This window comes from Phacochoerus africanus, chromosome 11 (genome assembly GCF_016906955.1).
Source record: "Phacochoerus africanus isolate WHEZ1 chromosome 11, ROS_Pafr_v1, whole genome shotgun sequence".
In the NCBI taxonomy this organism is placed as follows: Eukaryota; Metazoa; Chordata; class Mammalia; order Artiodactyla; family Suidae; genus Phacochoerus; species Phacochoerus africanus.
The window spans coordinates 47,602,848-47,621,670 of record NC_062554.1 but is presented as its reverse complement, the minus strand read 5'-3'; the positions used below and the strand labels follow the sequence as shown (position 1 = coordinate 47,621,670).

Here is an 18,823-nt window from a genome sequence, read left to right as displayed (position 1 = left end):
GAGCGCCCAAAATGCATGATCAAGGTCAGTGGAAACCTCGCTCAGTCCAGCTGACCAGCCTTGCTGCTCCGAGTCCATCCATCACTTTCCACGCTCTTTCCACCCACTGCCCTTCCGCCTTGACGCTCAGCTCCTCCTTCCCTTGATTCAAGGCTCACCTGCCTGGCACCAGATACTTCTGGGCAAGCCTACAGCTCTCCTTGTCCTTTGCATATAATTCATTTCCCCCAGCATGTGTGGCTCCTTTATTAATGGACCTCTCACGTTTCCTTGCCAGAGGATGTATGGAAATTATGAACACTATAGACTCCGCCTTTCCAGCTCAGACAAACATCTACCTGGAGCAGCGGCGGCGGCGGGCAGGGAGGGCAGGGGGGAGATGGCTCACCCAGATCGACACTGGCTTCTCCATCCTTCTGTTTGGCTATTTAAATGATGTTGTGAACTAATTTCTGTCTCCCTTGCCTCCCAGTTCATCTCTCCATTTTGAGATTCTCTCTTTTTTTTTTTTTTTTTGGTCTTTTTAGCTATTTCTTGGGCCGCTCCTGCAGCATATGGAGGTTCCCAGGCCAGGGGTTGAATCGGAGCTGTAGCCACCAGCCTACGCCAGAGCCACAGCAACGCAGGATCCGAGCCGCGTCTGCAACCTACACCACAGCTCACGGCAATGCCGGATCGTTAACCCACTGAGCAAGGGCAGGGACCGAACCCGCAACCTCATGGTTCCTAGTCGGATTCGTTAACCACTGCGCCACGACGGGAACTCCCTCCATTTTGAGATTCTCAAATCCACTAGTGTCAGAACTGGAAGGGATCCTAGAAATCAACTAGTCCAACTCATCTTACAAAAGAAGACAGGACTTCAGATGGGACAGAACTAGAATGGAACCCAGCACGCCTTCTCCAGGCTGGTTTCCGCCCCTGTCTGCAGCACTCTCCCCCTCCCTTCCCGACAAGGCTCCTGACAAGTGCGGGTGTCACTGCTCCATCAGAATTGTTCCAATTTGCCCCAGGCCAGCATGGGGCAGTCTTTCTAGATGCAGATACCTTCTCAACAGCAGACAAGCGTATGAGAGTCTCGGGCCAGAGCTGGGGGCAGGGAAAGGTGGTGGGCAGGCTCTCTGCTGCCCTGGATTTGGTCATCACCCAGTTTACCTCCTGTTCTGACTGGTTGTTTGTCCTCAAGTTAGCCCCTTGCTTGAGAGCCACATGGAAGCTTTGCTGGAGCAGGACTATGAGGGAGCATTTAAAGGGTACCACCACCAGTTGCCTGCCCAGCACCCCTCTCCCCTCCCTCCTCCCTAATAGAACCCCCCGTTTCCTTCAAGTGTCCTCCCCTCCCCAAGTGGCCAGGTGCTTCGGGGTAGCTTTTACCCAGCACCTGACCCTGACCCAACCCCAGCTCCTGGAGTAGTCCTGGAGTCAACCCATCTCCCCCTGCCCATATGTGATGCAGAACAGGGCAGGTGGCCCAATTCTAACCAATGGGATGTGAACTGAGGCCTGGAGTGAAGCGCTGCCTCTCAGAAGGGCTTCCTGTCTCTAAGAGACGCAGTCCTTCCTCCTCCCCTGAACATGACTGGGTCTGGACATGACAACTGGACCTGTCCTAGCCATTCCGGCTCCAGCATTGAGGATGCAGCTGACACCAAGGGCAACAGAGCAGGTGCAAGGAACCTTGGTTTCCAATGACATCACTCCAGGGTCTGCCCTACCTGTGGACTTGTTGTGACATGAAATAACATACTTCCCTTTTGCCAGAGGCCATTTAATTCTGGATTTCCATTAAGGGAAGCTCAGAGCATCCTCACTGGCACTACCACCCTTGGGGGGACCCCCTTCCTCTCAGGTGCCCTGTTGCCCCCAGCCCCCCAGAGAGGCCTGACCTCATCCCCTGTCTAAGGCCCTTTCTTCTTCTTTCAAGGCCGTGCACTGGTCCCCGGAGACCCATATTGCTGCAGACTTGCAGACACAGCTCACCAGGCCATTTCTCACATCCTCCCACCAGGCCCCAAGCTCTTTCCTGCCACATGGTTGTCACTGTTCCCACTCTGTCTGGGATGCGGTTTTCTTGGCTGATGCTCCCTTATTAGCAAGTGATCCAGATGCTGGGAGATCGGTGTGCGCCTGTGCATGGCGTTCTTTGGCATCTTGAACTTCAGGAGTCTTCAAGGTTCTTCAAGTGCTTCTAGTAATTACACCTCCAACAAGGGATGCTGGGGGTGGGGGGATGGGTCAGGGAGCAGACAGAAAGGACAGCCTCGAGGATCCTCTCTCCTCTCCATCTGTACCTTGCCTTCAGAGAGGTGACACGGGTGACGTGTCCTCCGTGTGCTCCAGGCCTCACAGGTCCTTTCTGTGGTTCAGTCTGGGCTGCTTTGAACTGAAGCCCCAAACATCTTTTCCCAGCTCCATCCCCTAAGGGTCCTCTGTCCATAACCAGGCAGCAGCGGTTCCCTTCTCCCAGGTTCCCGGCAATCAGCCCATGTCTGTCATCTGGATCCCCTTCTCTGCCAACCTGTCCCCCATCCACACTCCTCCAGCTCATCCCTCGGCCTCCTTGTCGCCAATCTCTTCCTCTCACCACCCAGTTTCACCTGCAAAGGTGTGAGAGTCTGTAATTTCTGCCCCATCACCTTTTCTTTTTTTTTTTTTGTCTTTTGTTGTTGTTGTTATTGTTGTTGTTGCTATTTCTTGGGCCGCTCCCGCGGCATATGGAGGTTCCCAGGCTAGGGGTCAAATCGGAGCTGTAGCCACTGGCCTACGCCAGAGCCACAGCAACGCAGGATCCGAGCCGCGTCTGCAACCTACACCACAGCTCACGGCAATGCCGGATCGTTAACCCACTGAGCAAGGGCAGGGACCGAACCCGCAACCTCATGGTTCCTAGTCGGATTCGTCAACCACTGCGCCACGACGGAAACTCCTCCCATCACCTTTTCCATCTCACTTCGGCTCTCCATCCTGAAGCATCTTTTGCTCTCCTCATTGCTTTCTCCCTCTACCATTACCTACTAATTTAGCTCTGGAAGGCATTTGGGCTTGCAGTTGGGGAAACGTTCTGGTACCCAAAGAGCACTCCATCCAGGTCTCCACTACTGGGCCCAAGATGCCCACTGTCTCCACCCCTTCCCATCGTCCATCCCGCTTCCCTTTCCTGAGCTGAGCCGTCTCTGCTCCCCATCCGTGTATGTGTGCCTCTGGGTCTTGTCTCTGCTTCTCCTGGCCTGTCTCTTCTAAATATTAAATCCCCCAAATGACTCAATCCTCATTTAAAATCCTCTCCTCTTTCTTGGCTGCAAAATGTTGCTTGGCAAACACCCTCGACTCTCTTGTTTTTATATTTTCATTTAGTTCTTCATTGTTGTCTTCTCTGGAGCTGTTTGTAAATTGTTTAGGGGAATGAGAGGCTCTGTATAAATTAAGATGAATCAATTTGACTCAGGGAATAGTGGCAGAGTTTCTCCTCCTACCCACCAAGTAAAAATAAGACAATCTTCTAAACATACACCTGTAACCCTCATGCCCCCGACACTCCCAGATCACCAGATTCCCAGAGTCCTCTTCAGTGGCCATTTATCTCTGAACTTCTATCACTTAAACGCTGCCCCCTCCAAGAGAATACCAGGGTAGGAACCATTCAAATCTCATGGAGTAGTTCTTACAATCTGGGTTTCATTCAATGAAATAAATACTTAATTACAAACATCTGTTTTAGCCTAAATTCTAATTACTTAATCTAGCCATCTGTAATTTTAATGATTTCCCACAATTTTTGTTCTTTGCTGCGTGATGAATGGGAGTGGCACGTGAATCCAGCAGGGATGTGTCTCAGCTCACGACACTGTCTTCTGCTGGCATCATCTCCAGCAAGAAGCACGTTTGCAGCCCACTGGCAGCCACCTGGCGGGCACGGCCGGGAGGGGGTGGCACTGGGCTTTTTCCTTTGATGGTCACCCCTCCCTGTGGCACCTCCCTTGGCACTGGGCCCCCTTTCCAGCAAGCTCCACCTGGAACATCACGGGCTGACCAGGAAGGTGAGGATGTTGGGAGGAGAAGAAATAGAGAAGAAAAGAGGAAGAGTACAAAGGGAACGTGGAATGTGGAAGAGACAGCGGAAAGAGAAAGAAAGGAAGGCGGAAACAGGGACGAGGAAGGTGGAAAGGGAAGAGCGAGGGGAGGGGATGAGAGATGGAAAAGGGAGAAGACAATTGATGGACAGAGAAGGGGAGAGGGCACAGGGCCTCGGAGGAGAGCGAGGGCAGGACAGCAGGGCCCTCCCAGACGGTGTGGCTGCAGCCTCTTAGAAAGCAGGGTGGGGAAACAAACCAGCCTGTGCTTTCCTGGAACTGACTGCTTCTCGCCTTCCAGTTCCCCAGCAAATGTAAGAGCTGGGCTGTTTGGGCTGGGAATTTATGCCCCCAGAGAGAGAGGGGACAGCACCACTTTTCCAAAGGTAGATGCTAAAAGCGAGAAGCCTTGACGAAGAATTGCTGCTGTTGGATGCTGTGAGCTTCACACATTCTTCTAGGTGAGGAACTTCTGTCTCACCTCCCCTCGCTCCTCGAGGGCCACAGAGACCCTGGAAGGTTCTAGAAGCTACAGTCCAGGCTTCGTTGCAGGACCATCCTCTGGAGGCCCTGGGCAGGCCACCTGGCTCTCCTGTGCCTCGGTTTCCTCATCTGTCAGAAAAGGGTGCACGACCACTCTTGCCTGTTGTTAGGATGCCATGCGGCAGGAAAGGAGCTCAAAGTGGGATACTTGCAAGCATTGTGGTTCAGCATTCTTCAGCTTGGGCATTCTTCTCTCTCAGGTGAGAGCCAGTGGAAGGAGCGCCCCATCTCCTAAGATACCAGGGACCCGCGTCCCCATTTCACCAACAAGAAAACCAAGGGGCTCAGCTAAGAGAAGGACAGAAGCAAAACCAGAATCTGTGGCCCAGGGCTGCCTGCTATGCCCCTCCGGTGACCGGGTCCAGGTCTAAGGCTCACATTCTTCTCCCCACCCTGAAGCCGCCCTGGGAAATAGCTTGCAGGGCGTGTGGCCCAGCCTACTCTTTCTCCTTCCTCTACTTCCAGCCCCGAGGGAGCCTCCAGAGATCCCCCTGTCCCCAAAGGTCCCCCAGACATTCTTGGATTAGGGTTAGGAGGTCTGAGAATAGATTGAGAAGGAGAAGAATGAAGTCGGGTTTTCTCTCTTTTCCACTGTCTGGGGCTGCTCCCACATGACGGGCACCTGATCCCGGGCCAGGAGCAAGTCAGGGTGTGGCCCGTGCCCTGGAGACCTTTATTTTATTTTATTTTATTTTATTTTTGTCTTTTCTAGGGCCATTCCCGCGGCATATGGAGGTTCCCAAGCTAGGGGTCTAATCAGAGCTGTAGCCGCTGGCCTACACCAGAGCCTCAGCAACGTGGGATCCGAGCCGCGTCTGCAACCAACACCGCAGCTCACGGCAATGCCGGATCGTTAACCCACTGAGCAAGGGCAGGGATCGAACCCACAACCTCATGGTTGCTAGTCTGATTCGTTAACCACTGCGCCACGACGGGAACTCCCCTGGAGACCTTTAGACTCTGCAGAGCATCCCACATGCAATAGATGAGCAGTGGTTACTAGCCTCCTCCAGTCAGCACTGAGGGGCTGCCCTCTGCTTCCATGGGCACAGGATACCCATCGGAACCACTGTCCTAGAGGCGGGGAAAGACCTTGCTCCCCACACTGTGGTGCTCCTCTGTGATGGGTTTTACGCGACGGGCCCCCATCCTTCACCCTGCTCTGTACTCAGGCCCTTTGCCACGTGACTGCACTTTCCCTCTTCATTCATTCCCTGTCGATTTCTTCCTTCCCTGACTCTCAGTTTGTGTGTCTGTGGCTTTTTATGGCCAAGAAAACGAGGTGGAAGTCACAGTGTGCCTGTTCTGGGAGCCTAGGACTAAGAGGTCCTGTGCATTTCCACTTGCTTTGCCACCCTTCCGCCACCACCATGAGGACAGGCCGGGCTGGCCTGCTGGGCCAGGACGAGGTTGAGAACCACGTGGAGCAGAGCTGCCCCAGGCTAGATCAGCCACCCCCATGGGTTGAGCGCACTCAGTCAGATCAGCGGAGCAGCCTGGATGCACCAGCTTAGATTAGCTGATCCCTAGCTGACCCTCAGATGCACAAGCTCCATAAACGTTCATTGTTGGAAATTGGTGAGATTGGGTGGGGGGAGGGTTTTTACACAGCATTTTTGTTGCAAAAGCTACCTGAGATATTTACTAACGCTTTTCCCAGTGTCTGGCAGATGGAATGTTAAATAAACTCATTTGATGAATAACCGTGAATTGAGGATGGACACATAGCCCACGTTATCTTCCAAACCATCCTCTAAGATGGTCAGATAGAACTGCCTCGAATTCGAGATAAGGAATCTGAACCCCAGAAGGGTTACATAGCTACCTAAGATGGCACAGCAAGAAAATGGCAAGGCGGATATTTGAATTCAGATCCTGCGCCTCTGAGGCCAGTGCTCTTTCCAGCACGTGGGAGCCCGTCCAGAGCCGGCCCCACAGCCCGGTGAACGGCACTGCCTGGCTTGCTATCAGGTCTGTAGAAGCTACCGCATCAGGTACCAACAGCCTTTCATCTGCCTGTTTGCAGTCACTGTGAGCACAAATGGAAGGACTGAATCCCTCGGAGGGAAATCGGTGATGTGGCACTGGGACCTTCAATGTCACTAGGCCAGACGCCAAACATGGACCCATTCGGATTGGTGAGGAGGTGGCAGGTTTGGTTTCCTCTCTGATACTGAGCTGTGGGGCTCTGAAGTGTGTCGGCACCTACTGAGTGATGATGCAGGCAAGACTAGGAGCGCAGCGCTGGTCCCTGCAGGAGGAATGAGCCTGGTCCTACCCATGACCTTGCGCTTGAGGTCGTCCTCCCTCTCCCCTAAGCCGCTGGGGCTGAGAACTCCCTTCCTTCAGATGTTTCGCTCCTGTCAAATCCTTCCTATGGAATCTTTCCTCTTTCAGGTCTAAAGTTCCCTGTTGGGATGTGCTCTGTCACCTTGAGAACCTTGTCTCCTTCTCCCATCTGGTTCCCTGATCAAAGGTCCCTGAGCTTTGCATGACCTCCGACCCCTTAGCAAGTTAGGTGGGTATCACATGAGCTGCCTGGTGGGGCTTTGGGAGGCTGAAATGTAACCCGGCTAGGAAAGATCTAGAAAGCCACACAATCCCATCTCCTGAGGGCCTGCCTTTTAGCAAACGGACACGAGCAGATATTCCTGACCTGCCCCACAGAGTAAGGACATCCGATCCGGTGGAGAGCAGCAAGAAACCCTTGCCTCCATCACACACATGCAGGGGAAGGAAGGGCAGGGAGGAAGGATTCGGGTGAGGCACACAGAAGCTTCATGGGATGAGCTCTGCTGGGGGTGGTGGCCCAGGGCCATGAAAGGGCACCAGGCCAGGAGTCTCAGAATCTAGTTTCACTGGCAAAGGGCTTGGGGTTTGCCCTTGAAATCCCGCTCCTTCGCCCCCATTCCCAGCCCGGGCTTCAGCCCATCTGAGAAATGAGGGAGCAGATCAGCAGAGAGGCTCTCCCATTGCAACCTTTTGGATCCTAAGCTCAGGCAGGTCCCATCCACAGTATTATCAGGTATCTGAGCACAGACAGGACAAAATGACAACTTGGGGCTTTCACACATTATCCTCCTTCCGACTTCTCTGCCCCTGCAGCTTACTGCTCACTACTTCCCCAAACGTGACCTTGTAACCACTTTCTGGCACTTCCACAACCCCTTTATGTTTAGGTCTGGAAAAGGCTGGAGTCCAGGGGAGGGGGGTGGCCCACAAAGGGGGGGTGCACGTGGTGGCAAAGGGGCACCAGGGAGGGACCTGGTGGGCACTTACCGCGGGCCCCGTGAAGGGCACATGGTCGCAGTTCTCCTGCCAGGACTGGTTGAGGCTCTGGGCAAACTCTTGGAAGAAAGCGTGGGACTGGTTGAAAATGGAAAATCCCAGGATGTTGACGCGATCATCCACGAGGCTGTCCATCCTCTGGAGCGAGAACTCCTGGAAGATGCAGCAGGCAAAGCAGGTTAGGACGGGAAGAGCGGGGGAGACTCTGCGGGAGCACAGCTGGGCATCTCGTTCTAGCCAGATGGACACCACTGCCAGGCACTCTGCTGGGCGGGACGGCCCGGGGATGACTGAGAGCGCCTCTTTGCTGCGCTCCCAGTGTTGGGGTGCAGGAGGGAGAACAAGAGAAGTGAGCAGAATGAGCTCTAAGAAAGGCATGTGAGAGATGCACTGGGTGGGAGCGAAAGAAAAACAAGAATGAGCTGGTGGATCAAGGACTGCGTCTGCAGAAGGTGTGACCCCTGAGCTGCATATTGAAGGATGTATAGTCCTTTTCTGGTAGAAAATGAGGATGGACAAAAGCTATTCCAGACGAAGTCTCCATGGATACAAAGGCATGGAGGTGAGACGGGGCGTGGGTGCCCGAGGTGGACTTTGACAGTAGCATCGTGCCTCAAAGTATGTCCACAGAATACCTGCCATCAGACTCCCAGGGTATCTTTTTTAAAAGCTGTGATCCCCACACCCCACCTGACACCAACCGAATGCAGATCTCGAGAGCTGAGGCCCAGGAGTCTGCACTTTCAGCAGGGCACACAGTCACATGCATACCAGTCACTGGGTCAGCCCTAGGATGCATGGGGCCCGGGGGATGGTGAGAGAGGAAGCTGGAGACAGCAGGGGCCAGAGCACAGGGGCCTGGATGCCTGGCGGGGGCGCTTGCCCTTTATCCTATAGTGATGGGACCTGAGGGCACTACCAGCAGAGGAGTGACAAAATCAAGTCTGCTTTCTAAGAATTTCAACCTGACAGTCTGCAGTTCATTTGTAAGCACCAACAGTAAGCATCTTGACTGTGCCATTATTTGTTATTATTTTTGTATTCATTTAACAAACATTTAAGTGCTTCTTATATGCCAAGAGGAATGTTCTAGACACAGAAGATATAAACAAAAAACACTTCTCCTGAGTCCAGGAACTTGCAGGTTAGAGGAAGAGACAGATTGTAAGCAAATAAATAAACACATACAATGCCAGATATCTATGGGGTGTGAGGGTGGGGGCTGCTACTTTATTTTTGCTTTTTTTTTTTGCTATTTCTTGGGCCGCTCCCGCGGCACATGGAGATTCCCAGACTAGGGGTCTAATCGGAGCCGTAGCTATCAGCCTACGCCAGAGCCACAGCAACGCGGGATCCGAGCCACGTCTGAAACCCACACCACAGCTCACGGCAATGCCGGATCGTTAACCCACTGAGCAAGGGCAGGGACTGAACCTGCAACCTCATGGTTCCTAGTCGGATTCGTTAACCACTGCGCCACGACGGGAACTCCTATTTTTGCTTTTTATGGCTGCAGTGAGGCCAGGGATTGAACGCGCATCCTCATGGAGACTACATCAGGTTCTTAACCCACCGAGCCACATGGGGAACTCTGAGGAGGTGGCTACTTTAGATGAAGTGGTCAGAGAAACCCCATGTGGGGTAGGGACATTTAGAAGCTCAAGGGAATTCGCCCAGGACAGGTGGCCCTCACCCCATGCCCTGGCGGGGGCCAGGTATTAACTCCAGGAAAGCCTGCAGGTGTGAGTCTCACTAAGGCCAATTCATGTCACAGGGGGAAGAATCCCCCTCCTCAGGCAGGGCTGAGCTCAGAGCCCTGGACTCCAAGGGCCCCCTCGACCCTACACAGGGACTCTAGGTAAGTGGGTGTGGATATTCGGCTTGCCATCCTGGCTCCTGGAATAATGCCCCCAAATGGCGGTCAGCCAGCCTTGCACACTTAATTCACATTCATGGCACGTTCACTCCAAGCGCCTAGCACACAGCTCCACCCGGTGGGCACAAGGTCGTTAGACCCCAGGACTCACTCATCAGCTCCTTGCCCCGACATGACAGATGGCAGCCGCCTTGGGCTTGCTTTCTGGCTGGGCAGAAACATGGCTTTCCTTCAGGCGGCCTCCTTGTCTTAAGACTTAGCTCCTCCAGGCTCCCCGGCATGTCCCCTGATCCTCACTCATGCGCACAGCCACGGCCAAGCCCTCGGCGGCCGGCCTGATCACGTCCACCCGGAGCCCAGCCTCATTAGCTGCAGCTCGCAGACCAATGTTACAAAGACTCCTTTGGAGCCACCAACCCCTGACATCTCGGCGTCGGATGAGGATTATGTGTATTTTGGATCCTGCCACATTCCCGCCAGGGGAACACGGATGGGCCAGAGAATGTATTGATTCATAAGCTGATATTATCGCCTGTCTCTCTAACAGGGCAGCTGCCCAGGCGCTGCGGGCTGTCAGCAGGCATGAGGGGGCAGATGGCTAATGAGAAGAGGCGCATCTGGCCAGGGGGAGGTGGCGGGGGCACAGAGCCAGGCTGCTGTCAGGCAACCTAGGGGCCTCAGTGGCCAGGTTGGTGTGGGGGCAGCTGGAAGACGTCCTTTCTCCTTCGGCTTCTTGGTCAGGAGGACAGCTCCTCACCACACCCCCATCCTGTCCCCACATGTTCAGCCTGGTGGAAGGAGGCCCATTTCAAGGAATGCCTGACACCGTGATGTCCACACACTCACAGTGGCAGACAGGGAACACAGGGGGTAGGGCCTTGGTGTTCAAATCCGGGCTCCACACCCGACTGAAATGTATGACCTTCAGGAAGTATGACCTTCAGGATCTGGGCTTCAGATCCTCAGTTAGTACAAGGGGAACAATAATGACAGCAACCTCAGAGGTTGTTCAAGGAACAAGTAAGATGCACGCACAAGGCGGATCACATCGGGCACATGCTGCATGTTCCGCTTGCGACAGTTACCAAAACGCCACCACCAGAGCACAGGCAGCTTCTGGCTTCCCCCTTCTTTCGTTCCACTTGTCTTGGCAACCTGACTTAGGAAGGTGTTTTCCTAGAAGGGTACTTCCCAGGCAGAGTGAGAAGGGATGAATGAATTGCAGACATTTCAAGACAGCCCATCCAGAAGTCCGCCAGTCTGTCTTCCTGCCTTTTAATTCCTACCTTCTTGTCCCGCAATTAGATCCTCTTTTCAAAGCCCCCTTAAGATAAAAAGATCTGGAAGCTTCCTTGATAATCCATTCTATCTATAATGACTCGTGGGAGAGCTTATAAAAGGCCAAGAAAGGGGAAGCATGTTCTCTTACTGTCATTTCCTGGGAAGCTCCAGGCTTCTTCTCTCTAAGCTGCCTCATGGTTAGGAAATGCTTCTTTATGTCTCAACTTACAGTCTCCTGATGTGGTTGAAGCCTGGTATCTAAAAGGATATGGGCAATGGCTGACCACCGCCAGTTTGTACTTGAAGAAAACCTTCTAAGCCAGTATTTTTCAAAGTATGTTCCTCAGGGCACTCACTTTTCTGGGAGGTGTTAACAGAAACTTCATGAAAACAAGGTTCCATGTTCAGATAAGGCATGTTCTCTCTACCTTTCCTTTTCTTTTTTCTTTCTTTCTTTTTTCTTTTTTTTTTTTTTTGATTTTTAGAGCTGAATCTGTGGCATATGGAGGTTCCCAGGCTAAGGGTCTAATTGGAGCTGTAGCCGCCAGCCTGTGCCAGAGCCACAGCCACACCAGATCCGAGCCTCATCTGCAACCTACACCACAGCACAGGGCAATGCCAGATCCTTAACCCATTGAGCAAGACCAGAGACTGGACCTGCGTCCTCATGGATACTAGTCAGATTCGTTTCCGCTGAGCCACAGCGGAAGGGTTAGGGTTAGGGGTTAGGGTTTTCAAGACTCACAATGCACATGAGCGTATTCAAGAGTTAAGGAAGTCTTACAGTGAGGCAGCTTAATTTTGTTTAACACAGAACCTTCCAAACAAATTGACCACAGAACACTCTTCCCCCAAACTTACGAATGTCTTGCGACGGTGCTCTACTGAACGTACTGTGGAAATGCTACTCTAAACATACTCAGGGAATCATGAACATCCCAATGGAAGGGACTCCACCATTGTCACAAGACCAGAGGGACCAGGGTGAAGAATAAAACCAATGGCCACCTGCTCAGCCTGAGTGGTGGCGTAGAGACCAAGACCAAGTCGTCAATTATTCCAGGGGTGCATGGCTTTGTGACAGCACTTTTTGGTGCCAATGCATTTTCATACCTGTGTCTTCTTTCTCCCAGGCCTGTGTGCTCCTGGAGGGCAGGGATATGCCTGCCTCATTTCTGAACCCCACGCCATGCCCAGCGTAGTGCCTGAGACCAAGAAGCTGTTTGGTGAATGCTGGTCGAGGACTGTGGATGGAAGACGTTTCAATGCCCTGGGGGCCTCACTCTGCCTGATTCCACCCACAGTCTTATCCCTACAGAAGGTGTAAGGACAAGAATAGAACTGGTGTCAACTTTTGATTGTCCTCAGGAAGTTGCCCTTCTGTATTTTGAAAAACATTCTTGACAGTTTGTTTCCTTATCACTGGGCTTTCTCATTTAAAAAAAAGTTTTAGGAGTTCCCATCGTGGCTCAGTGGTAACAAACCCCACTAGTGTCCATGAAATTGTGGGTTCAAGACCTGGCCTCACTCATTGGATTAAATGAACCGGCATTGCTGCGAGCTGTGGTGTAGGTTGCAGGTGCATCTCAGATCTGGTGCTTCTATGGCTGGGGCTGTGGCCGGCAGCTATACCTCTGATTTGACCCCTAGCCTGGGAACTTCCTTATGCTGCAGGTGCGGCCCTAAAAAGCAAAAAAAAGTTTTAAATGTGCACTGTGCACACATGCTTGTATGTGTCAGTGTCTGTGTGTGTGTGTGTGCGTGCGCACGTGCACAATGATTTGCAGGGGACTGAGGGAACTGAAAACCTACACTTGAAGGTCACTTCACAGCTGCAGGTGAAAACAGGGGAGTGTCATCTGGAATGAAAGGTATTTGGAACAGCCTGGAAAGAATGCCTCATGCATAAAGGCTTGAGAGCAAGGTGGGTGCTGCAACTCAGCTGAGTGGCCCTCCCTTTCTCCAGCAGCTGTGACATTCCCAACATCCCGGTTTACTAACAGGCATCCACTCACTGGTCAGCTGCAGGGACCACTCTGTGACCCTATAGCCTGCTCATCCACCAGGCCAGGGGCCAGGGCAGACTGTGAGCTGGGGTGGGGGTGTGGGGGTGGGGACAACAGGATAAGATCAGCCAACTAGAGCTACAAGCGCAAGAGCTCTTCATGATCCAGACTCGGCTCCTGTGCTTGACTTCAAGGAGAAAAGCAGGAAACCAAAACACAGGTCCAGACCATGCCCTTGGGTCAAGTCCTTCCCCTAACCCTTGGCTTCCTAGGCCTGGGCCCAGGTGAAGTGGGGGAAAGGCATGTTTATTCTCTCGGCCCGGAAGCCCTTCTCACTTGTATTTCTAACCCACCAAATGCATTATTATTGCCTCCACTTCAAAAACTGCTTCAACTCCCTCATCTTCTACTTCCACACCTCATCTTTGCCGATTCTGTCCTGTCTCCTGAATGTCTCTCGAATCTGTCCCTTCCTTTCCAACCCCACCAAGTCAGGCCTTCATTGTTTCTCTTTTGCAATCGCCTAGTTAGTGAACAGCCCTTCTGATCTCAGGAGAAGCAGCTAGTACGTGGCACACCTCCCAGTGGCTATTTACACGGGTGGCGATGTGAATGGCGCCCCCTGGAGTTGTGCCATGTGGCGATCTCATCAGCGGTGCCACAGGATACAGCAGAAAGAGGTTTTTGACATAAGATAGGCCTGGGCTCAAATTCTGTTTCCCTCACACTGGTTGGGTGATCTTGGGCAGGTCGGCAATCTCTGAATTTCATTCCGCTCAGTTAAACTCAGATAAGAACATCCACTCTGCAGAGATAATCCACAGAGAGGAGGCACCCATGACAAGTGCAGTCTGTCCTGGTCCTGAAGTCCTGGTCCCATCTCCTTCCTCCTGGTCCCCAGGCTACAGGTGGATCCTGACAAAGGGAATTGTCTGGGCTGGGGGCTTCTCCTCCCTTCTTCTCTCTCCCCCCTCATCCCGCAAGAAGCTATTCTTAGCTACTTGTCAGATGAGAAAAGTTTTGCTAAGTAAGTCACCATAAGGTGTTAATTGCTTGGTGTGGCTATTTGTGTCGAGACAGAAGGCTTGAATTGAAGATCCAGATATTTCAACCATAAATAATTATAACAAAGCCATCGTTACAAGAATAATAACTGTACGATTTATTGGCCACCGACGGTGTGCCTGGCAGAACTAAGCACTTCGCATGCACGATCTCAATCCATCCTTATAGCAGCCCTGTGGCCTGGGAGTTATTCAAGCCATTTTATAGCTGAGGGAGCAGAGACCCAGAGGAGTGAAGGGGCTTTTCCAAGGCCACACAGCTGTAAGCAGGTCCGGACTCATACCCAGACCTAGCTGACTTCAGATGCTTGTACAACTTCCTACTGGAAATGTGAGTCAAGGGCAAGGCCCTATGAGTTCATTCTGATCGTGCTGAAAGAGGGCTGGCAAAATTGAGTTTACATTCATTTCAGAGTTCCTCTTGTGGCTCAATGGGTAAAGAACCCGACTAGGATCCATGAGGATTTGGACTTGATCCCTGGCTGCAATCAGTGGGTTAAGGATCTGTCATTGCCAAGAGCTATGGTGTAGGTAGCAGATGCAGATCCCGCCTTGCTGTGGCTGTGGTGTAGGCCGGCGGCTGTAGCTCCAATTCAACCCCTAGCCTGGGAACTTCCATATACTGCATGTATGGCCCTAAAAAGAAAAAAAAAAATCATTTCAGAATACACCACTCAACTTGAAGTCCAGGGACTTCTGGTCTAAGGTTTGCAGTTACAAAATGCACACTGATCGTCTAAGAGTAAAGGGATTACCTCGACATCAACTAAATCTCTGCCTGAGAAGGATTTTAATTACAAAGGGGCCTGGAGATCAGCGTGGGCTCCAGACTGAGCAACTGAATACTGATCTGGAGAACAGGGCAGAGCTGAGGTTTGCCCCACACCATGTCTGTTGAGTGTGAAGAACTGGGAGAAGGAACCCAAGCCAACGCCAGGTAGCAGACAGGGAGGAATTAGAAATAAATGCAGCGTCATTGAAGACATAAATGGCTAAGATGTGGAGAGAACGAAGCTGTTAAATGCAGCTTCCTGAACTTGGCCGACTTGGACCAAGAGTGGTTCAGGAGCCTTGGTCATCGCTAGTCACCATCACCTGAGCACAGATACATCCCCCATGGCCTGGGGGGCTGTCTCGCTCCATGCTGTATCCCCAGCTCAGAGAAGCTTAGTGACACCCACAGCTGGGTGCTGGCTTTAATTAAATGATTAGGAGAATCACTGTGTTGGAAAGAGTGGGTATGGATTTGGAATCACAACTTTTTTTTTTTTTTTTTTTTTGCTTTTTAGGGCCGAACCTGCAGCATATGGAGGTTCCCAAGCTAGGGGTCAAATGGGAGCTGTACTACACCACAGCCACAACAATGCGGGATCCGAGCCATGTCTGTGACCCACACCACAGCTCAGGGCAACGCCAGATCCTTAACCCACTGAGCGAGACCAGGGATAGAACCTTCGTCCTCATGGATCCCAGTCGGGTTCATTAACTGCTGAGCCAGGAAGGGAACTCCCGAGTCACAACCTTTTAAATCATATCCTGTCTATGGGTATTTTGTCTTCGATTTTCCTCACTGAAATCCCAGATTCCAAAAAAAAAAAAAAACAATCTTTGACTTTTTCATCACTTGATTTTAGTTTCTTTTAATTAGATGAGATTCCTTGTTACAAAATTGGGGAAATGACACTTCACAGTGTTGGCTGTAAGACTTAAGAGAGAGAATATATAGGAAAGCACCCTGTAGGTTGGAAATATGACAAGAACTCCTTGAATTATTAGTATTATTAGTATAACAATAAAAATAGCTCGAGGAAGGCATTTCGCACGCACTTTCAGGCATCCTTAAGAGAATGAGGAACACAGTGGGGGAGCATCCCTCCCAGGGCCTACAGATTATGCCACAAAGGAAGGTCTCTGCTTCTGCAGAAAATCCTCAGCCTCGATTGGCCCCAGAACCTTAGCATCTCCCTTCCTGCCATGGCCACAGGCAACCTGTAAAAGTGCCATCCTGACGGTGATTCTACAGCCTCTGGCATCTCCTCAGATCTGCTCCCTGGACCCACCTGGGCTCTGTCTTTCTTTGCAGACCCTTCACTCCAGCCCTGGTTCTTATTCTTACTGGGGTGTCTCAGGCAGCCCCTTACTTAGCCGCTGCTTTCACCCAAAACTCAGCCTTTGATTTCCTCTGCTCCATGCGCATCCTGGCCCCTAGCTTCCTGGGAAAGGAGGCCAAGAGCCTTCTGTCACCTGAATCACAAGTCATTTATTAAACATCAATTTATCATTGAAGATAATAACATTAACTGCTTCCTTTGAGGCTCCACAAATTTATAAAGCACTTTCCTCTATCTCCTCTGGTCATCACCAGCACACATGGTGTGGAAAGAACAGGTTTTATGCATATTCCTATTTGATGGAAGAAGAAATTGAAGTGCCTAGGACTTAAGTATCTTGCCCAAAAGACAGACATAGGATTAAGATCTGGGTACCTGGCCTCCGAGATCAGTGCTTATAACTCCATTCCTACAGTGTGCACAGCGCTAGGCTATGTCACCAGGACGTAGCATAAAGGCAAACATGTGAGCCCTTCACTGAGGTTGTTAATGACTGACAACTTGTAATGTTCTACCCCAGGAGTACTGGGGGGACTGAAAGATTCCAATTTCTTTTTCTTTCTTTCTTTCCCTTTTTTTTTTTTTTTTTTTTTTTGTCTTTTAGGTCCGCACCTGTGGCAATTAGAAGTTCCCAAGCTAGGGATTGAGTCAGAGCTGCAGCTGCTGGCTTATGTTACAGTCACAGCAATGCCAGATCTGAGCTACATCTGTGACTTATACCACAGCTCATGGCAACGCTGGGTCCTTAACCCACTGAGTGCAGACAGGGATCTAACCTGCAACCTCATGGATACCAGTCAGGTTTGTTACTGCTGAGCCACGACGAGAACCCCAGATTCCAATTTCTTAAACCATTATAACAAAGCTGGAATGATGAAAGATATCCTTGAGACTACATCACTCCTAAACTTGAACTTCTTTTCACCCCAATCAAATCCCCTCCCTTGGTTACCTAGCTGTGAAGGTGACCATTATTCACCCGTCATTCAGGCTAGGATTTGGGACACATCCTCCCCTTCTGCCACTCCCACGCTCCCCATCTCATCATGGATGCAGGCACTCACTCACTGCCACTGGGAATATCTTCCCTCTTTCGTGTCTCTTGAATCTGTCCCCTGCTCTCCATCCTCCTCGCCTCTACCTCAATTCAGATCTTTTCCACTTGTTCCTGGATTATGAACGAATGGGTCGCCCTCCTCCAGTCTTGCATTTCCCCAAGCTCTTCCTCCATTGCCATCACTGGAGGGATCTTTCTCAACTGTACACTTGACCATGAATCCCCTCTACTCCCGATCCATCCCACCCCTGCCACGGCACATAGGACAAGAGCAAACTCCTTAACTGGACATATGGTGATTCTGGTCTACCCCTCAGTTCATGCTTCACCTTGACCTCCTCCATCATCCAATAACTGGCTGCTGTCTTCGCCGGTTTACTTATGATCACTTAGAGATATTTTTTTCTTTTTCTTTTTTAGGGCCGCACCTGTGGCATATGGAAGTTCCCAGGCTAAGGGTTGAACTGGAGCTGCAGCTACCGGTCTACGCCACAGCTATAGCCACGCCAGATCCGAGATGCATCTGAGACCTATGCTGCAGCTCGTGGCAACACCGGATCCTTAACCCACTGATAGAAGCCAGGGATTGAATCCGCATCCTCATGGATACTAGTTGGGTTCCTAACCTGCTGAGCCACAACAGGAATTCCACTTAGAGATTTTTATCACGTGAGTTTGTTCAAAGTGACTTCCCTAGGACTGGGTGCTGTCGGAGGCAGAAGGGCTTATGTCAGCTGCATCTACCCGGGTGCAGAGCATAGAGAAAGAAGGCAAGGCTGCTGGCTGAATGGATTTACGAAGGGAACACCTGTCGGGCTGTTCTTCCTCTGACCACACGGTCCTCTCAAATTTCAAGGCTCTTCCTATGGCTACAGCTGTTCATCTTCCCTTGGGACCCAGAGTGTGGTGGAGGCCCGCACCCAGACACTTGTCTCACCCTTCTCCTTTCTCAGGAAAGCCCAGAAGCCACCAGGAATCTAGAATCTCCTGGGTACCCTCACAGGCTCTTTCTCCCTCTACGTACCTGTCTGTCTGTTTATCTGCATCAAAGCCTCTACTCTCTATAGACGAGGTGATTGCTTTTTGTGTAATAGGTCTTTGAAGAAAGCAGCAGCTGGGAGGCTAATTCATACCTGTCAGTGATTTCCATTTAATGGGAGATTTGCTCCCAAACCCCAGCTCCCAGCGATCCTAGATCATTCTCCCCACGTGTCTCTTATTCATTTACCCCCATGATCTGAAAACACATACGCCTTCCTCCCAGAAACCCTGTCCCTCCTTGGCTTTTCTTTCCCAACGTGCATCCACCAACAGGACTTCAAAAGCAGACCATATTCTGTCCTGTTCAATGCTCTGTCCCCTGTACCTTGCTCTGTGCCCATGCTTAGCAAGCGCTCACACATCCATCGACTGAATTAATGTTCACCTGCAAACTCCGTGTGCTTGGACCACCTTTACAAAGGCTTCAGTCCTCTACTCCCAGGAAGAAGGAAGGCAGAGGCCAGCGGGGAGAACCCTCCCATCTCC

General features: G+C 51.4%; 1 protein-coding gene across 1 annotated transcript in view; it reads right to left on the bottom strand.

Moving 5' to 3' along the window:
• GRIK4 (glutamate ionotropic receptor kainate type subunit 4) overlaps positions 1-18,823 on the bottom strand; it is a 456,521-nt gene that overhangs the window by 117,380 nt on the left and 320,318 nt on the right. The window contains exon 8 of the mRNA XM_047753544.1: positions 7,893-8,054. Coding sequence (XP_047609500.1) covers positions 7,893-8,054 — 162 coding nt within the window. The remainder of the gene's footprint in view (positions 1-7,892; positions 8,055-18,823) is intronic.